At 36.3% G+C, this 23,503-nt stretch overlaps 1 protein-coding gene across 2 annotated transcripts in view; it reads right to left on the reverse strand.

Annotated features, from left to right (window-relative positions):
• Positions 1-16,199: 16,199 nt before the first annotated feature.
• Positions 16,200-23,503, reverse strand: part of LOC121629783 (cyclin-dependent kinase 9) — an 8,965-nt gene continuing 1,661 nt past the window's right edge. For both annotated transcript variants that reach the window (XM_041969572.1, XM_041969573.1), the window contains exons 3-8: positions 23,149-23,230; positions 18,542-18,632; positions 18,279-18,445; positions 17,763-17,934; positions 16,976-17,124; positions 16,200-16,898 (exon numbers count right to left, since the gene is read on the reverse strand). In XM_041969572.1, the coding sequence (XP_041825506.1) occupies positions 16,533-16,898; positions 16,976-17,124; positions 17,763-17,934; positions 18,279-18,445; positions 18,542-18,632; positions 23,149-23,230 (1,027 nt within the window). In that variant the 3' untranslated portion in view covers positions 16,200-16,532. The remainder of the gene's footprint in view (positions 16,899-16,975; positions 17,125-17,762; positions 17,935-18,278; positions 18,446-18,541; positions 18,633-23,148; positions 23,231-23,503) is intronic.

Below are 23,503 nucleotides of genomic sequence, written 5' to 3' on the forward strand. Positions count from 1 at the left end.
ATGTAAGGGTTTTCATTTCAATTTATGTTTAAGAATTCCGAGACAAAGAGCTACATTAAGCTAGCTAATAGAGCATAACACCTAGCAACAGCTCAAAAGATGCTAGCATGATATTTGCTTTTTTGAAATATTATCTTCCCACACTAGTTTATGTAATAATGTCAGAATAACCAAACACCTTAATTCCAATAACTCACATGAAATGGCACTACATGGAAACAATCAAATCCTTCTTAACCCTAAGTGTATTCTTTCAAATGTGGGCTTTAGAATTCATGGAAAGATAATGGAACACAAACAATTAGCAACTACTGAATGGCTGCTAGCATAACACAGAATTATATTCATGCATTTTGCTTTACTAAAATCAAGTTAACTGAACACATGTAATATGAACTTCAAAGAAAAGCCAAATATTTTGAAAATGTAAGGGTTTTCATTTCAATTTATGTTTAAGAATTCTGAGACAAAGAGCTACATTAAGCTAGCTAATAGAGCATAACACCTAGCAACAGCTCAAAAGATGCTAGCATGATATTTGCTTTTTTTGAAATATTATCTTCCCACACTAGTTTATGTAATAATGTCAGAATAACCAAACACCTTAATTCCAATAACTCACATGAAATGGCACTACATGGAAACAATCAAATCCTTCTTAAACCTAAGTGTAATCTTTCAAATGTGGGCTTTAGAATTCATGGAAAGATAATGGAACACAAACAATTAGCAACTACTGAATGGCTGCTAGCATAACACAGAATTATATTCATGCATTTTGCTTTACTAAAATCAAGTTAACTGAACACATTTAATATGAAATTCTAAGAAAAGACAGATATTTTTAAAATGTAAGGGTTTTCATTTCAATTTATGTTTAAGAATTCCGAGACAAAGAGCTACATTAAGCTAGCTAATAGAGCATAACACCTAGCAACAGCTCAATAGATGCTAGCATGATATTTGCTTTTTTTGAAATATTATCTTCCCACACTGGTTTATGTAATAATGTCAGAATAACCAAACACCTTAATTCCAATAACTCACATGAAATGGCACTACATGGAAACAATCAAATCCTTCTTAACCCTAAGTGTATTCTTTCAAATGTGGGCTTTAGAATTCATGGAAAGATAATGGAACACAAACAATTAGCAACTACTGAATGGCTGCTAGCATAACACAGAATTATATTCATGCATTTTGCTTTACTAAAATCAAGTTAACTGAACACATTTAATATGAACTTCTAAGAAAAGACAGATATTTTTAAAATGTAAGGGTTTTCATTTCAATTTATGTTTAAGAATTCTGAGACAAAGAGCTACATTAAGCTAGCTAATAGAGCATAACACCTAGCAACAGCTCAAAAGATGCTAGCATGATATTTGCTTTTTTTGAAATATTATCTTCCCACACTGGTTTATGTAATAATGTCAGAATAACCAAACAACTTGATTCCATTAACTCACATGAAATGGCACTACATGGAAACAGTCAAATCCTTCTTAAACCTAAGTGTATTCTTTCAAATGTGGGCTTTAGAATTCATGGAAAGATGATGCAACACAAACAATTAGCAACTACTGAATGGCTGCTAGCATAACACATAATTATATTAATTCATTTTGCTTTACTAAAATCAAGTTAACTGAACACATTTAATATGAAATTCTAAGAAAAGACAGATATTTTTAAAATGTAAGGGTTTTCATTTCAATTTATGTTTAAGAATTCCGAGACAAAGAGCTACATTAAGCTAGCTAATAGAGCATAACACCTAGCAACAGCTCAATAGATGCTAGCATCATATTTGCTTTTTTTTAAATATTATCTTCCCACACTGGTTTATGTAATAATGTCAGAATAATCAAACAACTTGATTCCATTAACTCACATGAAATGGCACTACATGGAAACAATGAAATCCTTCTTAAACCTAAGTGTATTCTTTCAAATGTGGGCTTTAGAATTCATGGAAAGATGATGCAACACAAACAATTAGCAACTACTGAATGGCTGCTAGCATAACACATAATTATATTAATTCATTTTGCTTTACTAAAATCAAGTTAACTGAACACATTTAATAAGAACTTCTAAGAAAAGCCAAATATTGTTTAAAATGTAAGGGTTTTCATTTCAATTTATGTTTAAGAATTCTGAGACAAAGAGCTACATTAAGCTAGCTAATAGAGCATAACACCTAGCAACAGCTCAAAAGATGCTAGCATGACTTTTGTTTTATATCTTCCCACACTAGTTTATGTAATAATGTCAGAAAAACCAAACAACTTGATTCCATTAACTCACATGAAATGGCACTACATGGAAACAATCAAATCCTTCTTAAACCTAAGTGTATTCTTTCAAATGTGGGCTTTAGAATTCATGGAAAGATGATGGAACACGAACAATTAGCAACTTCTGAATGGCTGCTAGTATAACACAGAATTATATTCATGCGTTTTGCTTTACTAAAATCAAGGTAACTGAACACATGTAATATGAACTTCAAAGAAAAGCCAAATATTTTGAAAATGTAAGGGTTTTCATTTCAATTTATGTTTAAGAATTCCGAGACAAAGAGCTACATTAAGCTAGCTAATAGAGCATAACACCTAGCAACAGCTAGAAAGATGCTAGCATGATATTTGCTTTTTTTGAAATATTATCTTCCCACACTGGTTTATGTAATAATGTCAGAATAACCAAACAACTTGATTCCATTAACTCACATGAAATGGCACTACATGGAAACAGTCAAATCCTTCTTAAACCTAAGTGTATTCTTTCAAATGTGGGCTTTAGAATTCATGGAAAGATGATGCAACACAAACAATTAGCAACTACTGAATGGCTGCTAGCATAACACATAATTATATTAATTCATTTTGCTTTACTAAAATCAAGTTAACTGAACACAATTAATATGAACTTCTAAGAAAAGCCAAATATTGTTTAAAATGTAAGGGTTTTCATTTCAATTTATGTTTAAGAATTCTGAGACAAAGAGCTACATTAAGCTAGCTAATAGAGCATAACACCTAGCAACAGCTCAAAAGATGCTAGCATGACTTTTGTTTTATATCTTCCCACACTAGTTTATGTAATAATGTCAGAAAAACCAAACAACTTGATTCCATTAACTCACATGAAATGGCACTACATGGAAACAATGAAATCCTTCTTAAACCTAAGTGTATTCTTTCAAATGTGGGCTTTAGAATTCATGGAAAGATGATGGAACACGAACCATTAGCAACTTCTGAATGGCTGCTAGCATAACACAGAATTATATTCATGCATTTTGCTTTACTAAAATCAAGTTAACTGAACACATTTAATATGAACTTCTAAGAAAAACCAAATATTTGTAAAATGTAAGGGTTTTCATTTCAATTTATGTTTAAGAATTCCGAGACAAAGAGCTACATTAAGCTAGCTAATAGAGCATAACACCTAGCAACAGCTCAAAAGATGCTAGCATGATATTTGCTTTTTTTGAAATATTATCTTCCCACACTAGTTTATGTAATAATGTCAGAATAACCAAACACCTTAATTCCAATAACTCACATGAAATGGCACTACATGGAAACAATCAAATCCTTCTTAAACCTAAGTGTAATTTTTCAAATGTGGGCTTTAAAATTCATGGAAAGATAATGGAACACAAACAATTAGCAACTACTGAATGGCTGCTAGCATAACACAGAATTATATTCATGCATTTTGCTTTACTAAAATCAAGTTAACTGAACACATTTAATATGAAATTCTAAGAAAAGACAGATATTTTTAAAATGTAAGGGTTTTCATTTCAATTTATGTTTAAGAATTCCGAGACAAAGAGCTACATTAAGCTAGCTAATAGAGCATAACACCTAGCAACAGCTAGAAAGATGCTAGCATGATATTTGCTTTTTTTGAAATATTATCTTCCCACACTGGTTTATGTAATAATGTCAGAATAACCAAACAACTTGATTCCATTAACTCACATGAAATGGCATTACATGGAAACAGTCAAATCCTTCTTAAACCTAAGTGTATTCTTTCAAATGTGGGCTTTAGAATTCATGGAAAGATGATGCAACACAAACAATTAGCAACTACTGAATGGCTGCTAGCATAACACATAATTATATTAATTCATTTTGCTTTACTAAAATCAAGTTAACTGAACACAATTAATATGAACTTCTAAGAAAAGCCAAATATTGTTTAAAATGTAAGGGTTTTCATTTCAATTTATGTTTAAGAATTCTGAGACAAAGAGCTACATTAAGCTAGCTAATAGAGCATAACACCTAGCAACAGCTCAAAAGATGCTAGCATGACTTTTGTTTTATATCTTCCCACACTAGTTTATGTAATAATGTCAGAAAAAACCAAACAACTTGATTCCATTAACTCACATGAAATGGCACTACATGGAAACAATGAAATCCTTCTTAAACCTAAGTGTATTCTTTCAAATGTGGGCTTTAGAATTCATGGAAAGATGATGGAACACGAACCATTAGCAACTTCTGAATGGCTGCTAGCATAACACAGAATTATATTCATGCGTTTTGCTTTACTAAAATCAAGTTAACTGAACACATTTAATATGAACTTCTAAGAAAAACCAAATATTTGTAAAATGTAAGGGTTTTCATTTCAATTTATGTTTAAGAATTCCGAGACAAAGAGCTACATTAAGCTAGCTAATAGAGCATAACACCTAGCAACAGCTCAAAAGATGCTAGCATGATATTTGCTTTTTTTGAAATATTATCTTCCCACACTAGTTTATGTAATAATGTCAGAATAACCAAACACCTTAATTCCAATAACTCACATGAAATGGCACTACATGGAAACAATCAAATCCTTCTTAAACCTAAGTGTAATCTTTCAAATGTGGGCTTTAGAATTCATGGAAAGATAATGGAACACAAACAATTAGCAACTACTGAATGGCTGCTAGCATAACACAGAATTATATTCATGCATTTTGCTTTACTAAAATCAAGTTAACTGAACACATTTAATATGAAATTCTAAGAAAAGACAGATATTTTTAAAATGTAAGGGTTTTCATTTCAATTTATGTTTAAGAATTCCGAGACAAAGAGCTACATTAAGCTAGCTAATAGAGCATAACACCTAGCAACAGCTAGAAAGATGCTAGCATGATATTTGCTTTTTTTGAAATATTATCTTCCCACACTGGTTTATGTAATAATGTCAGAATAACCAAACAACTTGATTCCATTAACTCACATGAAATGGCACTACATGGAAACAGTCAAATCCTTCTTAAACCTAAGTGTATTCTTTCAAATGTGGGCTTTAGAATTCATGGAAAGATGATGCAACACAAACAATTAGCAACTACTGAATGGCTGCTAGCATAACACATAATTATATTAATTCATTTTGCTTTACTAAAATCAAGTTAACTGAACACAATTAATAAGAACTTCTAAGAAAAGCCAAATATTGTTTAAAATGTAAGGGTTTTCATTTCAATTTATGTTTAAGAATTCTGAGACAAAGAGCTACATTAAGCTAGCTAATAGAGCATAACACCTAGCAACAGCTCAAAAGATGCTAGCATGACTTTTGTTTTATATCTTCCCACACTAGTTTATGTAATAATGTCAGAAAAACCAAACAACTTGATTCCATTAACTCACATGAAATGGCACTACATGGAAACAATGAAATCCTTCTTAAACCTAAGTGTATTCTTTCAAATGTGGGCTTTAGAATTCATGGAAAGATGATGGAACACGAACCATTAGCAACTTCTGAATGGCTGCTAGCATAACACAGAATTATATTCATGCGTTTTGCTTTACTAAAATCAAGTTAACTGAACACATTTAATATGAACTTCTAAGAAAAACCAAATATTTGTAAAATGTAAGGGTTTTCATTTCAATTTATGTTTAAGAATTCCGAGACAAAGAGCTACATTAAGCTAGCTAATAGAGCATAACACCTAGCAACAGCTCAAAAGATGCTAGCATGATATTTGCTTTTTTTGAAATATTATCTTCCCACACTAGTTTATGTAATAATGTCAGAATAACCAAACACCTTAATTCCAATAACTCACATGAAATGGCACTACATGGAAACAATCAAATCCTTCTTAACCCTAAGTGTATTCTTTCAAATGTGGGCTTTAGAATTCATGGAAAGATAATGGAACACAAACAATTAGCAACTACTGAATGGCTGCTAGCATAACACAGAATTATATTCATGCATTTTGCTTTACTAAAATCAAGTTAACTGAACACATTTAATATGAACTTCTAAGAAAAGACAGATATTTTTAAAATGTAAGGGTTTTCATTTCAATTTATGTTTAAGAATTCTGAGACAAAGAGCTACATTAAGCTAGCTAATAGAGCATAACACCTAGCAACAGCTCAAAAGATGCTAGCATGATATTTGCTTTTTTTGAAATATTATCTTCCCACACTGGTTTATGTAATAATGTCAGAATAACCAAACAACTTGATTCCATTAACTCACATGAAATGGCACTACATGGAAACAGTCAAATCCTTCTTAAACCTAAGTGTATTCTTTCAAATGTGGGCTTTAGAATTCATGGAAAGATGATGCAACACAAACAATTAGCAACTACTGAATGGCTGCTAGCATAACACATAATTATATTAATTCATTTTGCTTTACTAAAATCAAGTTAACTGAACACAATTAATATGAACTTCTAAGAAAAGCCAAATATTGTTTAAAATGTAAGGGTTTTCATTTCAATTTATGTTTAAGAATTCTGAGACAAAGAGCTACATTAAGCTAGCTAATAGAGCATAACACCTAGCAACAGCTCAAAAGATGCTAGCATGACTTTTGTTTTATATCTTCCCACACTAGTTTATGTAATAATGTCAGAAAAACCAAACAACTTGATTCCATTAACTCACATGAAATGGCACTACATGGAAACAATGAAATCCTTCTTAAACCTAAGTGTATTCTTTCAAATGTGGGCTTTAGAATTCATGGAAAGATGATGGAACACGAACCATTAGCAACTTCTGAATGGCTGCTAGCATAACACAGAATTATATTCATGCGTTTTGCTTTACTAAAATCAAGTTAACTGAACACATTTAATATGAACTTCTAAGAAAAACCAAATATTTGTAAAATGTAAGGGTTTTCATTTCAATTTATGTTTAAGAATTCCGAGACAAAGAGCTACATTAAGCTAGCTAATAGAGCATAACACCTAGCAACAGCTCAAAAGATGCTAGCATGATATTTGCTTTTTTTGAAATATTATCTTCCCACACTAGTTTATGTAATAATGTCAGAATAACCAAACACCTTAATTCCAATAACTCACATGAAATGGCACTACATGGAAACAATCAAATCCTTCTTAAACCTAAGTGTAATCTTTCAAATGTGGGCTTTAGAATTCATGGAAAGATAATGGAACACAAACAATTAGCAACTACTGAATGGCTGCTAGCATAACACAGAATTATATTCATGCATTTTGCTTTACTAAAATCAAGTTAACTGAACACATTTAATATGAAATTCTAAGAAAAGACAGATATTTTTAAAATGTAAGGGTTTTCATTTCAATTTATGTTTAAGAATTCCGAGACAAAGAGCTACATTAAGCTAGCTAATAGAGCATAACACCTAGCAACAGCTCAATAGATGCTAGCATGATATTTGCTTTTTTTGAAATATTATCTTCCCACACTGGTTTATGTAATAATGTCAGAATAACCAAACACCTTAATTCCAATAACTCACATGAAATGGCACTACATGGAAACAATCAAATCCTTCTTAACCCTAAGTGTATTCTTTCAAATGTGGGCTTTAGAATTCATGGAAAGATAATGGAACACAAACAATTAGCAACTACTGAATGGCTGCTAGCATAACACAGAATTATATTCATGCATTTTGCTTTACTAAAATCAAGTTAACTGAACACATTTAATATGAACTTCTAAGAAAAGACAGATATTTTTAAAATGTAAGGGTTTTCATTTCAATTTATGTTTAAGAATTCTGAGACAAAGAGCTACATTAAGCTAGCTAATAGAGCATAACACCTAGCAACAGCTCAAAAGATGCTAGCATGATATTTGCTTTTTTTGAAATATTATCTTCCCACACTGGTTTATGTAATAATGTCAGAATAACCAAACAACTTGATTCCATTAACTCACATGAAATGGCACTACATGGAAACAGTCAAATCCTTCTTAAACCTAAGTGTATTCTTTCAAATGTGGGCTTTAGAATTCATGGAAAGATGATGCAACACAAACAATTAGCAACTACTGAATGGCTGCTAGCATAACACATAATTATATTAATTCATTTTGCTTTACTAAAATCAAGTTAACTGAACACAATTAATATGAACTTCTAAGAAAAGCCAAATATTGTTTAAAATGTAAGGGTTTTCATTTCAATTTATGTTTAAGAATTCTGAGACAAAGAGCTACATTAAGCTAGCTAATAGAGCATAACACCTAGCAACAGCTCAAAAGATGCTAGCATGACTTTTGTTTTATATCTTCCCACACTAGTTTATGTAATAATGTCAGAAAAACCAAACAACTTGATTCCATTAACTCACATGAAATGGCACTACATGGAAACAATGAAATCCTTCTTAAACCTAAGTGTATTCTTTCAAATGTGGGCTTTAGAATTCATGGAAAGATGATGGAACACGAACCATTAGCAACTTCTGAATGGCTGCTAGCATAACACAGAATTATATTCATGCGTTTTGCTTTACTAAAATCAAGTTAACTGAACACATTTAATATGAACTTCTAAGAAAAACCAAATATTTGTAAAATGTAAGGGTTTTCATTTCAATTTATGTTTAAGAATTCCGAGACAAAGAGCTACATTAAGCTAGCTAATAGAGCATAACACCTAGCAACAGCTCAAAAGATGCTAGCATGATATTTGCTTTTTTTGAAATATTATCTTCCCACACTAGTTTATGTAATAATGTCAGAATAACCAAACACCTTAATTCCAATAACTCACATGAAATGGCACTACATGGAAACAATCAAATCCTTCTTAAACCTAAGTGTATTCTTTCAAATGTGGGCTTTAGAATTCATGGAAAGATGATGCAACACAAACAATTAGCAACTACTGAATGGCTGCTAGCATAACACATAATTATATTAATTCATTTTGCTTTACTAAAATCAAGTTAACTGAACACATTTAATAAGAACTTCTAAGAAAAGCCAAATATTGTTTAAAATGTAAGGGTTTTCATTTCAATTTATGTTTAAGAATTCTGAGACAAAGAGCTACATTAAGCTAGCTAATAGAGCATAACACCTAGCAACAGCTCAAAAGATGCTAGCATGACTTTTGTTTTATATCTTCCCACACTAGTTTATGTAATAATGTCAGAAAAACCAAACAACTTGATTCCATTAACTCACATGAAATGGCACTACATGGAAACAATCAAATCCTTCTTAAACCTAAGTGTATTCTTTCAAATGTGGGCTTTAGAATTCATGGAAAGATGATGGAACACGAACAATTAGCAACTTCTGAATGGCTGCTAGTATAACACAGAATTATATTCATGCGTTTTGCTTTACTAAAATCAAGGTAACTGAACACATGTAATATGAACTTCAAAGAAAAGCCAAATATTTTGAAAATGTAAGGGTTTTCATTTCAATTTATGTTTAAGAATTCTGAGACAAAGAGCTACATTAAGCTAGCTAATAGAGCATAACACCTAGCAACAGCTCAAAAGATGCTAGCATGACTTTTGTTTTATATCTTCCCACACTAGTTTATGTAATAATGTCAGAATAACCAAACAACTTGATTCCATTAACTCACATGAAATGGCACTACATGGAAACAATTAAATCCTTCTTAAACCTAAGTGTATTCTTTCAAATGTGGGCTTTAGAATTCATGGAAAGATGATGGAACACGAACAATTAGCAACTTCTGAATGGCTGCTAGTATAACACAGAATTATATTCATGCGTTTTGCTTTACTAAAATCAAGGTAACTGAACACATGTAATATGAACTTCAAAGAAAAGCCAAATATTTTGAAAATGTAAGGGTTTTCATTTCAATTTATGTTTAAGAATTCTGAGACAAAGAGCTACATTAAGCTAGCTAATAGAGCATAACACCTAGCAACAGCTCAAAAGATGCTAGCATGACTTTTGTTTTATATCTTCCCACACTAGTTTATGTAATAATGTCAGAATAACCAAACAACTTGATTCCATTAACTCACATGAAATGGCACTACATGGAAACAATTAAATCCTTCTTAAACCTAAGTGTATTCTTTCAAATGTGGGCTTTAGAATTCATGGAAAGATGATGGAACACGAACAATTAGCAACTTCTGAATGGCTGCTAGCATAACACAGAATTATATTCATGCGTTTTGCTTTACTAAAATCAAGTTAACTGAACACATTTAATATGAACTTCTAAGAAAAGACAGATATTTTTAAAATGTAAGGGTTTTCATTTCAATTTATGTTTAAGAATTCTGAGACAAAGAGCTACATTAAGCTAGCTAATAGAGCATAACACCTAGCAACAGCTCAAAAGATGCTAGCATGATATTTGCTTTTTTTGAAATATTATCTTCCCACACTGGTTTATGTAATAATGTCAGAATAACCAAACAACTTGATTCCATTAACTCACATGAAATGGCACTACATGGAAACAGTCAAATCCTTCTTAAACCTAAGTGTATTCTTTCAAATGTGGGCTTTAGAATTCAGGGAAAGATGATGCAACACAAACAATTAGCAACTACTGAATGGCTGCTAGAATAACACATAATTATATTAATTCATTTTGCTTTACTAAAATCAAGTTAACTGAACACATTTAATAAGAACTTCTAAGAAAAGCCAAATATTGTTTAAAATGTAAGGGTTTTCATTTCAATTTATGTTTAAGAATTCTGAGACAAAGAGCTACATTAAGCTAGCTAATAGAGCATAACACCTAGCAACAGCTCAAAAGATGCTAGCATGACTTTTGTTTTATATCTTCCCACACTAGTTTATGTAATAATGTCAGAATAACCAAACAACTTGATTCCATTAACTCACATGAAATGGCACTACATGGAAACAATCAAATCCTTCTTAAACCTAAGTGTATTCTTTCAAATGTGGGCTTTAGAATTCAGGGAAAGATGATGCAACACAAACAATTAGCAACTACTGAATGGCTGCTAGCATAACACATAATTATATTAATTCATTTTGCTTTACTAAAATCAAGTTAACTGAACACATTTAATAAGAACTTCTAAGAAAAGCCAAATATTGTTTAAAATGTAAGGGTTTTCATTTCAATTTATGTTTAAGAATTCCGAGACAAAGAGCTACATTAAGCTAGCTAATAGAGCATAACACCTAGCAACAGCTCAAAAGATGCTAGCATGATATTTGCTTTTTTTTAAATATTATCTTCCCACACTGGTTTATGTAATAATGTCAGAATAACCAAACAACTTGATTCCATTAACTCACATGAAATGGCACTACATGGAAACAATCAAATTCTTCTTAAACCTAAGTGTATTCTTTCAAATGTGGGCTTTAGAATTCAGGGAAAGATGATGCAACACAAACAATTAGCAACTACTGAATGGCTGCTAGCATAACACATAATTATATTAATTCATTTTGCTTTACTAAAATCAAGTTAACTGAACACATTTAATAAGAACTTCTAAGAAAAGCCAAATATTGTTTAAAATGTAAGGGTTTTCATTTCAATTTATGTTTAAGAATTCTGAGACAAAGAGCTACATTAAGCTAGCTAATAGAGCATAACACCTAGCAACAGCTCAAAAGATGCTAGCATGACTTTTGTTTTATATCTTCCCACACCAGTTTATGTAATAATGTCAGAATAACCAAACACCTTGATTCCATTAACTCACATGAAATGGCACTACATGGAAACAATCAAATCCTTCTTAAACCTAAGTGTATTCTTTCAAATGTGGGCTTTAGAATTCATGGAAAGATGATGGAACACGAACAATTAGCAACTTCTGAATGGCTGCTAGCATAACACAGAATTATATTCATGCGTTTTGCTTTACTAAAATCAAGTTAACTGAACACATTTAATATGAACTTCTAAGAAAAGCTAAATATTTTTAAAATGTAAGGGTTTTCATTTCAATTTATGTTTAAGAATTCCGAGACAAAGAGCTACATTAAGCTAGCTAATAGAGCATAACACCTAGCAACAGCTCAAAAGATGCTAGCATGACTTTTGTTTTATATCTTCCCACACTAGTTTATGTAATAATGTCAGAATAACCAAACACCTTGATTCCATTAACTCACATGAAATGGCACTACATGGAAACAATCAAATCCTTCTTAAACCTAAGTGTATTCTTTCAAATGTGGGCTTTAGAATTCATGGAAAGATGATGGAACACGAACAATTAGCAACTTCTGAATGGCTGCTAGCATAACACAGAATTATATTCATGCGTTTTGCTTTACTAAAATCAAGTAAACTGAACACATTTAATATGAACTTCTAAGAAAAGCTAAATATTTTTAAAATGTAAGGGTTTTCATTTCAATTTATGTTTAAGAATTCCGAGACAAAGAGCTACATTAAGCTAGCTAATAGAGCATAACACCTAGCAACAGCTCAAAAGATGCTAGCATGACTTTTGTTTTATATCTTCCCACACTAGTTTATGTAATAATGTCAGAATAACCAAACAACTTGATTCCATTAACTCACATGAAATGGCACTACATGGAAACAATCAAATTCTTCTTAAACCTAAGTGTATTCTTTCAAATGTGGGCTTTAGAATTCAGGGAAAGATGATGCAACACAAACAATTAGCAACTACTGAATGGCTGCTAGCATAACACATAATTATATTAATTCATTTTGCTTTACTAAAATCAAGTTAACTGAACACATTTAATAAGAACTTCTAAGAAAAGCCAAATATTGTTTAAAATGTAAGGGTTTTCATTTCAATTTATGTTTAAGAATTCTGAGACAAAGAGCTACATTAAGCTAGCTAATAGAGCATAACACCTAGCAACAGCTCAAAAGATGCTAGCATGACTTTTGTTTTATATCTTCCCACACTAGTTTATGTAATAATGTCAGAATAACCAAACAACTTGATTCCATTAACTCACATGAAATGGCACTACATGGAAACAATCAAATCCTTCTTAAACCTAAGTGTATTCTTTCAAATATGGGCTTTAGAATTCAGGGAAAGATGATGGAACACGAACAATTAGCAACTTCTGAATGGCTGCTAGCATAACACAGAATTATATTCATGCTTTTAGCTTTACTAATATCAAGTTAATTGGACACATTTAATAAGAACTTCTAAGAAAAGCCAAATATTTTTGAAATGTAAGGGTTTTCATTTCAATTTATGTTTAAGAGTTTAGGAAAAAGAACTACATTAAGCTAGCTTAACTAAGCATAAAAACTAGCTACAGCTTAAGAGCTGCTAGCATGATATATGGTTGTTTGATATATTATCTTCCCTCACCTGTTTTTATAGCATTGTCAGTATCACTAAACAACTTTAATCCATTAACTTACATGAAATGGCACTACAGTAGAGAATGATCCTGGTTAAATCTGAGTGTTTTCTGTAAAATGTAACCTTTAGAATGGAGAGAAAGGATGTTGGAACACGAACAATTAGCAACTGCTGAATGGCTGCTATTATAACACATAATAATAATAATAATAATAATAATAATAATAATAATAATAATAATAATAATAATAAATTTTATTCTTTGGTGGCTTTCAACACTCAAGTTCACCGTACACAAAAGGAAAAATAAATAAAAAGTAAAAAAAAATATAAATTATGTAACAGTTAAAAGCAGATAAAGGACATTGATATAAAAATTACATAAAACAGTCAGTTAACATGAGTTACAGGGAGTATGCCAGTTTAAACAGGTGGGTTTTGAGTGCAGATGTGAATGATGGAAGAGAGTTGATGTTCCAAATCTCGGATGGAAGTGAGTTCCAGAGCTGAAGAGACAGGCAGAGGGAACATTAAGGTGAAAGGAGGAGGATGACCTGAGAGCACGGGAGGGAGTGGCAATATGGAGGAGATCAGACAGATAAGGAGGGGCCAGATTGTGAATACCTTTGAAAGTAAGGACCAGTAACTTATAGTTGATTCTGTATTTTATTGGGAGCCAGTGGAGTTGTTGAAGTACAGTGGAAATATGTTTAAAGGAAGAGGTGCAAGCCAGGATACAAGCAGCAGAGTTATGGAGAAGCTACAGTTTCTGAAGTGATTTATTGGGAAGACCGAAGAGGAGTGAATTACAGTAGTCAGTGCGGGATGTGACAAGACTATGTATAAGGATTGTAGCAGCATGTGGAGTGAGTGATGAGCGCAGACGATTGATATTACAAAGGTGGAAGTAAGCAGACCGAGTAATGCTATTGATGTGGGCTTGAAAAGATAGGGTGCTGTCGAGAATGACGCAGAGACTCTTGACCAGAGGGGAGGGGGAAATGGCAGAACTGTCAATGTTGATGGAGAAACTGTGAGACTTGGTTAGAGTGGAGGGCGAAAAGTAGAACCTCAGTTTTACTGCTGTTGAGTTTGAGAAAATTGGAGAACCATGCTTTGATTTCCTGTAGACAGTCAGAGAGAGGAAGGTGGAAGAGAGGAGTACGGTTTGGAGGAGATGTAGAGCTGGGTGTCGTCTGCATAGGAGTGGAAGTTGATATTATGTTTACGGAAAATATAGCCATGGGGGAGAAGATAAGTGATGAACAGAAGGGGGCCAAAGACTGATCCCTGGGGTACACCGGCCGAGACAGGGAGGGACTCTGAATTGTGGTTCTTGAGTTGAATAAACTGTGTGCGGTTGGAGAGATACGAGGAGAACCAAGTGAGAGGAGTATGAGAAACACCAAGGGTTGCCAGTCTATTTAGGAGGATGCTGTGTGAGATGGTGTCGAATGCTGCACTGAGATGTAAGAGGATGAGGATTGTGAGAAGACCGGAGTCAGCTGCCATCAGCAGGTCGTTGGTGATTTTTAACAGAGCAGATTCTGTGCTGTGAAAAGGACGGAAGCCAGACTGGAATTGTTCGTAAAGGTTATTGTTAGTGAGGTGTTTGTGGAGCTGAGAGGCGACAACCTTTTCGAGAATTTTGGAGAGGAAGGGAAGATTAGAAATGGGACGAAGGCTACTGAAGTCAGACAGATCAGCACCAGGTTTTTTGATGATTGGAGTGACAGCAGCAGTGTTGAAGGCTAGTAGAACATATCCAGAGTTGAGGGAGGAATGAATGACAGCAGTGATGTGAGGAACCAGTGAAGGGAGACAAGCTTTGACTAGGACTGTAGGAAGAGGCTCGAGCAGGCAGGTGGAAGGTTTGGATTTCTGAAGCAGTTCAGAAATATCAGATGGGGATGGAAGAGTGAAATCTAAGAACGGGTGAGGGATAGAAAGAAATGGAGGTAGAGGGTCTGTGATGGAGAAAGCAGCTCCTCCAGTGGCAGGCTGTTGATGGATATTTGAGATTTTTGAGGTAAAGAAGGACAAAAGAGAATTGCAGAAGTCAGCTGAGTAAAGATGAGGAGGGAACGTGTCCGGAGGTTTTGTGAAACAGTGAAAGAGAGATTTAGAATTTCCTTCATTAGAACAGATTAAACCTGAATAGTATGTGGATTTTGCTGAAGCAATACAGTCCTTATATAGAAGAATGTGGCTATTGTACATGTCCTTATGAATGGTGAGTCCAGTTTTCTTGGCAAGGGGCTCAAGCCGGCGTCCTTTGGCTTTAAGTTGACGCAGGGCATGAGTGAACCATGGAGCAGAGCGGGAGAAGGAGACGGATCTGTGTTTCAGTGGAGAAAAGATGTTTAGAAGGTTGTTGAGGTTATCATTGTAGTGAGAAACTAAATTATCAGGAGTGGAAAAATAAGGGACATTAAAAAGGACATTATTCAGACATTATGAACACCTGTTCATGGTTGGAAATGTTTAGTTTGTTGTAAGTTGTTGAATAAAAGGGTTAAACACAAATATTCACTTCAGTCTGAACACTTTGACCTTTTTCGTTCTTTTTGTGCGTTTTTAAGTCTTTTTGTTGCAGCTGTGGCAGATGGAAATAAATGGAGAGAAAACCGTTTTGTGTTGTGAACAGAAACCAGTGACCTTGTAAACTGTTTAAATAAGCTTCACATTCATCATAAAGAACTCAAATTATACTAATGTTGTACATCACAGAACATAAAACCCACCTAAAGCTAAAAAAATAAATAAAAGTAATTGTGCTGAACATAAAATTAGCTACCAAGAGGAACATCTGACTTAATATGTCCGAGTCTTTTCTGGACCATCAGATAGATTCCTGATCATCTCCTCAGAAAGAAGATCCCAGCTGGAATGTCCACATTTATCCACTTATGTCGGCCTTGGACTAAAAGACTCGGTCAAACTCGGTCTGACTGGTGGTGGCTGGGTTTCGGGTCTGATTGGGCGGCTGCTGGGGCATGTGGCCTCTCCGTCTGGGAGGAGCTAGATATTCAAACATGGAGGTGTTGTGGGTGGAGAGCATATTTTTCAGGTCCGATGGCATGGGGTCTGACCAAAAGAAGTCATGGTTGAGAGCGTCATCGCTGTCTGTGCGCTGTGCTGGGTCCAGAACCAGAAGCTTGTCTATGAGATCCAGAGCATACGGGTCTTTGACATAGGCCTTGAGACGGTCCTTCACTTTTCTCTTCTGGCCTTTAGGCAGCTCCATCTTCTGGTACAGTTCGTATTTTTTATCCACACCCGGCCAAACCTGAGAGAAAGAAAACATGTCAACATCCAGCTGCCAGAGGACGCGTGTGCTGCTGTTTATCCGGAATAACATCTCACCTCAGTGGTGATGGAGCCACAGAGCTGGCTGATCAGCGTTAGCTGGTGCTGCTCCGTGTTCCCCTGCATGATGGGACTTCTGGTCCACATCTCCGCCATGATGCAGCCTGCTCCCCACAGGTCTATGGGGGGACCGTAGTCTCGCTCACCTAAAGAAGAAGGTAAAAGACCTCAAATCAGCTTCTACAGGACTGAAACAGCCTTTAAGAAGATCTACTGGTGGGTAGAGCAGCCGTCTGAGGGCCGTCCCTGCTTCATACCCGCTGGTGTTGGTGTATGAAGGTAAAGACCTGCGTTTCAGGGTTGGCTTTAACTCTTTAAGTCCAATCCTGTCGCCAGTAATAGAACTTAAAACGCAGATCTGTAGATTATGGAAACTCCTACTGATGGAATTCCAACTAATTATGACTTCATACTATTACTTTCTATTTATTACAGTTTTCTGATATTGTCTAGAAACACAGAAGTTTCTTTTGGATAAATCTGATCTAGTTTCATGATATATCTTCATATTTTTCAGAGATTCTTCAGCTGGACAGAAACTGCTTCACTAAGAAACCCCTCAACGTGAACAAACACACCAACCTGTAACCTGGACACTGAAAGCTCTGCAAATAAAACTGTTCGAGATGAAAAACAGGTACAAAATCATTTTTGTCATTTAAAAAAAATTGTGAACATTTGAGTTGTTAATAAAGAGAAATCTGATGAATACATTTATTGGGAAAAAGGTCCAGACGGGCCGCTATAATTACAGGACTGAAAGGGTTTGAAGACCAAGTCTCACCGAGCAGCAGCTCTGGAGGTCTGTACCACAGCGTGACCACCCGGTTGGTGTAACGGTTCCCCTGGCTGTTCTTAGCCAAGCTGAAAGCTCGAGCCAAGCCAAAGTCCGCCAGCTTCAGGACGCCGTCTCTCGTGATGAGCACGTTGGCTGCCTTCATGTCTCTGTGAAGGATCTGAGCCGAGAGCCAGGAGATTAATAACTAACGAAGAGGAATTCCTCCTGGTCTAAGCAGAGATTTTGTTTTAGCTTCTTTTGTCAGATCAAGTCTCCTTGATGATATAATTAAGAGAAAATAGACACTAATGTGTGGCTCATATCTGAGTTTAGCATGAACATGAAGCTGTGTGTTGTTTGCAGACCAGGGGCCGTATTCCTAAAGATTCCCAGCGCAAAAAGTAGGAATTTTTAGGCTAAGTTAGGAGCTCTCTGAGAGGATTCTCAGAATCTTTAGGAATACCGGCCCAGGTTTTCACAAACATCCTGGAGGATAGAAGAACATCTCTCCGTGTTCCTCACCTTGTTCCTGTGGATGTAGTACAGTCCATTAAGCAGCATCTGCATGACCTTCTTGATCTCTGCCAGCGTGAACTTCACGTTGGCATTGCTCAGCAGCCCGGCCAGGTCGTGTTCACAGAAGTCAAACACCAGGTAGATGCTGCCTTTGTATCTATTAAACTGAGTAGCTTCAGATACAGGAAGGCCATATAAATAAACAAATATGGTTGAACAAGCAAACAAACGTCCTGCTCATTCAGAGCATTTCTACAACCAACACCAACCTTTGGTTCTGCAGATCTCAATCAGGTTGACCACATTCTCGTGTTTGAGCAGCTGAAGGATCTTGATCTCTCTCAGAGCCGTGATGGGGAACTGAAGCAAAGCAGCAGCTTTCATAAGGAAGCATTCAGAAAAGCTCAGAATACTTTACATGAGCTCAGCATTTTCTTTGGGTTGTCAAGGAATCAATCATCAGATGATAGACATACTAACGGCTCTAAAGTTGCAGGAGAACCATCACGTTCCTTTCAGGTCATATGGAGTAGAAAATGTTTGGAAGATTGAGTGAATGTGATCTCTTACAAGTAGCTCTACAACTAACAACTTCAACCAAACACTTATGTATCCGTCTGTGTAGCTCTCAGACAGACAGATGTTCCTTCCTTTCAAGAACCAAACTACACAGAGAAGTGCTCTGGGAGGCAGAATGCTGACTGGCTAAACTGGAAAACGGAGCGGAGGCCTCGTCAGAGGTCAACCGTAAAAGGAAGATATGGGAAGAGTCAGCAAAGAAGAAATACGAGTAGGAGATCAATCTAGCTGATCCAAAATGCTGCAGCAACAGTTCTGATGACAGTTACCAGGATAAAACTCTTAGTGACCCAGATCCACTGGATCTTAAAGATCTCAGAATTCCAGATTTTCCCAGCATCACTCTCGGGTTTACTGGTGGTTCCTAGAGGTTCTAAAAGCAGAACAGGAGGCAGAACCTTCAGTTATCAGACCCGCTCTCTACCTTCAGATCATCTTCTAACTTTCCTTCATGATAAATCTTATAGCAGGTCTGTCTTGGTGACCCTGATCCATCCTCTAGTCCTGCTGCTATAGGCCGAGGCTGCTGGGGGACATCCCATGATGCACTGGGCTCCTCTCTGCCCTCTTTACCCTCCATGTAGAAATATCTGACATTGTTGTTTTTTTGTGTTTCTCTTCTTCTTTCTTGACAGGAATCTGGTAGTTGACCCTCTTTCCTGTCCTCTCCACCCCCAACCAGTCCAGGCAGATGGTTGTCCTTCCTGGTTCTGGTCCTGTTTGAGGTCTTTATTCCTGGTTTCTTCTACACTGTCTCCTTGTGCAGCTCAGGATGAAGGCTTGATTTAAAGAGAAGATCTAATCCAATCTGTTGGTTTTCCTTAAAGGTCCATTACTTTCATGAACACAGTTATTATAAACTGGACTAAAGCAGGGGTGATGAAAAAAAAAAAAATCCTGAACATCTAAGGTGTTCCTTAGTGGACGCCGCTATAATTGATCTAATATTTCAGCACAATATTACTGCACAGAACACATCACACCTTTTTAATAAAGTCTTGTTGAATTCACAAGTATTTCTATCTTAAAATCATTTTTCTCTAAATTGCTTACAAGTAAAAATTTGTACACTTTTAAAATGTGTGAATTATTATTTTAAAAATAACCATATTGACCTCTGAGCTGTCCTTTGGCAGAATTAGATTAGTGGTTACGGTACAGCAATATAAAAGAAAAGATGGTAATAGTAATACTCCATGTTACTACAGCACGGTCCTCACACATGTAATGCTTTTAATATCCAAAAACAAAGTTTCCCAAGTTGTCAGTGACAGAGTGAACATACTACTGTACCCTGTGCTGGAGCGACCATGTTAATTATCTGTGCTGCCGACGGCTCAAAGGCTTCGTTTCCTACGCAGACTCGGGCTGTTTGGGGTCCGACCTGAGATCCGGCTCATTCTCTATCAGGCTGTTCTTGGTAGCATCATCAGATACGGTACGGCTGCAGGGTTCGGCACATTAACACTTCCGTCTAAATCTAGACTCAAAAACAGTGAAAACAGCAATGAAAGTAATTTGGTCAAATACCCAGTAACCAGTAGCTGTTCTGTACTGGGAGGCCGTCAGATGGAGGATCATCCATCACTGATCAATACATCCAACCAGACTTCGATCAAATCTGACGAAGGCTGAAACTGTGACGTGTGACAGTGAAGTTGAACCATCACTCATTTACAGAATTATCCATCTGCACCATGACTGCAGCAGCAGTGATGCGTCTACATGTTGTTCTACATCAGCACTGAAAAACACCATCAGCTGTTTTTCCTAATTTAACATCTGATGAGAGCTTAAGTTTAATAATCAGTTAATTATTTACTAAAATCTAGGCCTTAAAAAGATTTTTAAAAATGCTCATTTGTGCCCATCTTGTCCTGGTCAGTGCCTGCCTGGCCCCTCACCAGAACTTTTCTAGACCTGTCCCTGCATATAAATCCTGTCCATTACCTGTAAACCATCTGGTTAGTAAAGGTCCTGATTTGATTTGTATTTGAGAACCTGTTCATAATTTCCCTTCACCATGTTCATGGCTCCTAAAAGGTAAACCTGCCTATCCAATGTCTGCATAGCACCTATACTTAGAGAAAACATCCCTTGTTTAGATATTTGATCCTGATCTATCTGGCTTCATTATGACCAGCAGCTGTGTCACCAGCAATTGTCAGCTAGTAATGAAAATATTTTAAAATACACTGCTCAAAAAATAAAGGAAACACTAAAATAACACATCCTATATGTGAATTAATGAAATATTCTTATTAAACACTTTGTTCCTTCCATAGTTGAATGTGCTGACAACACAATCACACAAAAATTATCAAAGGAAATCAAATTTATTAACCCATGGAGGTCTGGATTTGGAGTCACACTCAAAATTAAAGTGGAAAAACACACTATAGGCTGATCCAACTTTGATTTAATGTCCTTAAAACAAGTCAAAATGAGGCTCAGTAGTGTGTGTGGCCTCCACGTGCCTGTAGGACCTCCCTACAACGCCTGGGCATGCTCATGATGAGGTGGTGGATGGTCTCCTGAGGGATCTCCTCCCAGACCTGGACTAAAGCATCCACCAACTCCTGGACAGTCTGTGGTGCATTGTGGCATTGGTGGATGGAGCGAGACATGATGTCCCAGATGTGCTCAATTGGATTCAGGTCTGGGGAACGGACGGGCCAGTCCATAGCATCAATGCCTTCGTCTTGCAGGAACTGCTGACACACTCCAGCCACATTGTCTTGCATTAGGAGGAACCCAGGGCCAACCACAGGCTACCTCTGCCAAGCACATGGAGGGTTGTGCGACCCCCCCCCCCCAAGAAATGCCACCCCAGACCATTACTAACCCACTGCCAAACCGGTCATGCTGGAGGATGCTGCAGGCAGCAGAACGTTCTCCACGGCGTCTCCAGACTCTGTCACATCTGTCACATGTGCTCAGTGTGAACCTGCTTTCATCTGTGAAGAGCACAGGGCGCCAGTGGCCAAGTTGCCAAACGTCCTGCACGGTATTGGGCTGTAAACACAACCACTACCTGTGGAAGTCGGGCCCTCATACCACCCTCATGGAGTCCGGTTCTGACCGTTTGAACAGACACATGCACATCTGTGGCCTGCTGGAGGTCATGTTGCAGGGCTCTGGCAGTGCTCCTCCTGTTCCTCCTTGTACAAAGGCGGAGGTAGCGTCCTGCTGCTGGATTGTTGTCCTCCTACGGCCTCCTCCACATCTCCTGATGTACTGGCCTGTCTCCTGGTAGAGCCTCCATGGTCTGGACACAACGCTGACAGACACAGCAAACCTTTATGCCACAGCTCGCGTTGATGCGCCATCCTGGATGAGCTGCACTACCTGAGCCACTTGTGTGGGTTGTAGACTTCGTCTCATGCTACCACTACAGTGAAAGCACTGCCAGCATTCAAAAGTGACCAAAACATCAACCAGAAAGCAGGAACTGAGACGTGGTCTGTGGTCACCACCTCCAGAAACCTCCTTTATTGGGGGTGTCTTGCTAATTGCTTATAATTTCCACCTGTTGTCTTTTCCATTTACACAACAGCATGTGAAACTGATTTCAATCAGTGTTGCTTCCAAAGTGGACAGTTTGATTTCACACAAGTGTGGTTGACTTGGAGTTACATTGTGTTGTTTAAGTGTTCCCTTTATTTTTTTGAGCATTGTATATGGAAACAAAAGGCTGTCTAATTGAAACGTGCTACCATTTTGTATCATCATCCTGCTAGTTTCCTCCTCAGCACGAGCTGAATGATAAACAAACAAGAGAGGCAGAACTGGGACAGGAAAGCCAATCAGCTGATTCAAGGAGAGGAGGGAGTCGCGCAGCACAGAGATGCAGAGCAACTGGAGCAGCAACGTTTGTGCAAAAGTTTTAAACATAAAAACAGCTAAATAAGTGTGGGTGTCGGACCCTCACACCATGAGAAGTGTGGGTGTCAAAACACACACATTACCCACAGGCATGATGCCCATGGACGACAGTATGTCTGAGGTGACTGCAGCCCCTGACAAACGAGTCACATGTAAAGCTTGCACAGCCATTCTGTGGATTAAATAATAGATTTGTTTTAATTGGATTGTTTCTGTAAAAGTGTTTTGAGATTACTTTGTGAATTAGTGCTGTATAAATAAAGCTGAACTGAACTGAAATTAATACCAGGGAGCACCAAGGAATCATGTCCAGACTCTGACATCGCTTTACCAAAATGTCTCTGACTGCTGAGTCTGCATCAAATTATAGTGAACCAAGTTCAAAGTAAACTACTACATACTGCCTTCTTACCCCTTCTTTCTCATTTTCCATCAGGACTTTCTTCAGTGCGACCTTCTTCCCCGTCTGTCGGTGCTTTGCTTTGAATACCTCCCTGTAAAATACAGATTGCACAACACAAACAGCAAATAAACAACTTCCACCATTTACAAAAGAAAGCACATCCTTCCTGTAAATCTATATATTTAAAATGGTTCACGCTCAATCATCTAATCCAGATTCACTTAGAACAAGAATATTGTTCATGTTAGCTAACTCTCTTGAAAACGAGAACTAGTCATCATGTGTAAGTTTTACACATTTTACATTTATTGACTACTAATCATAGCAGTATTGTAATCAGGTTATTAAGAGCAAACTCCACACA

The sequence above is a fragment of the Melanotaenia boesemani genome, chromosome 19 (genome assembly GCF_017639745.1).
Source record: "Melanotaenia boesemani isolate fMelBoe1 chromosome 19, fMelBoe1.pri, whole genome shotgun sequence".
Taxonomy (NCBI): domain Eukaryota; kingdom Metazoa; phylum Chordata; class Actinopteri; order Atheriniformes; family Melanotaeniidae; genus Melanotaenia; species Melanotaenia boesemani.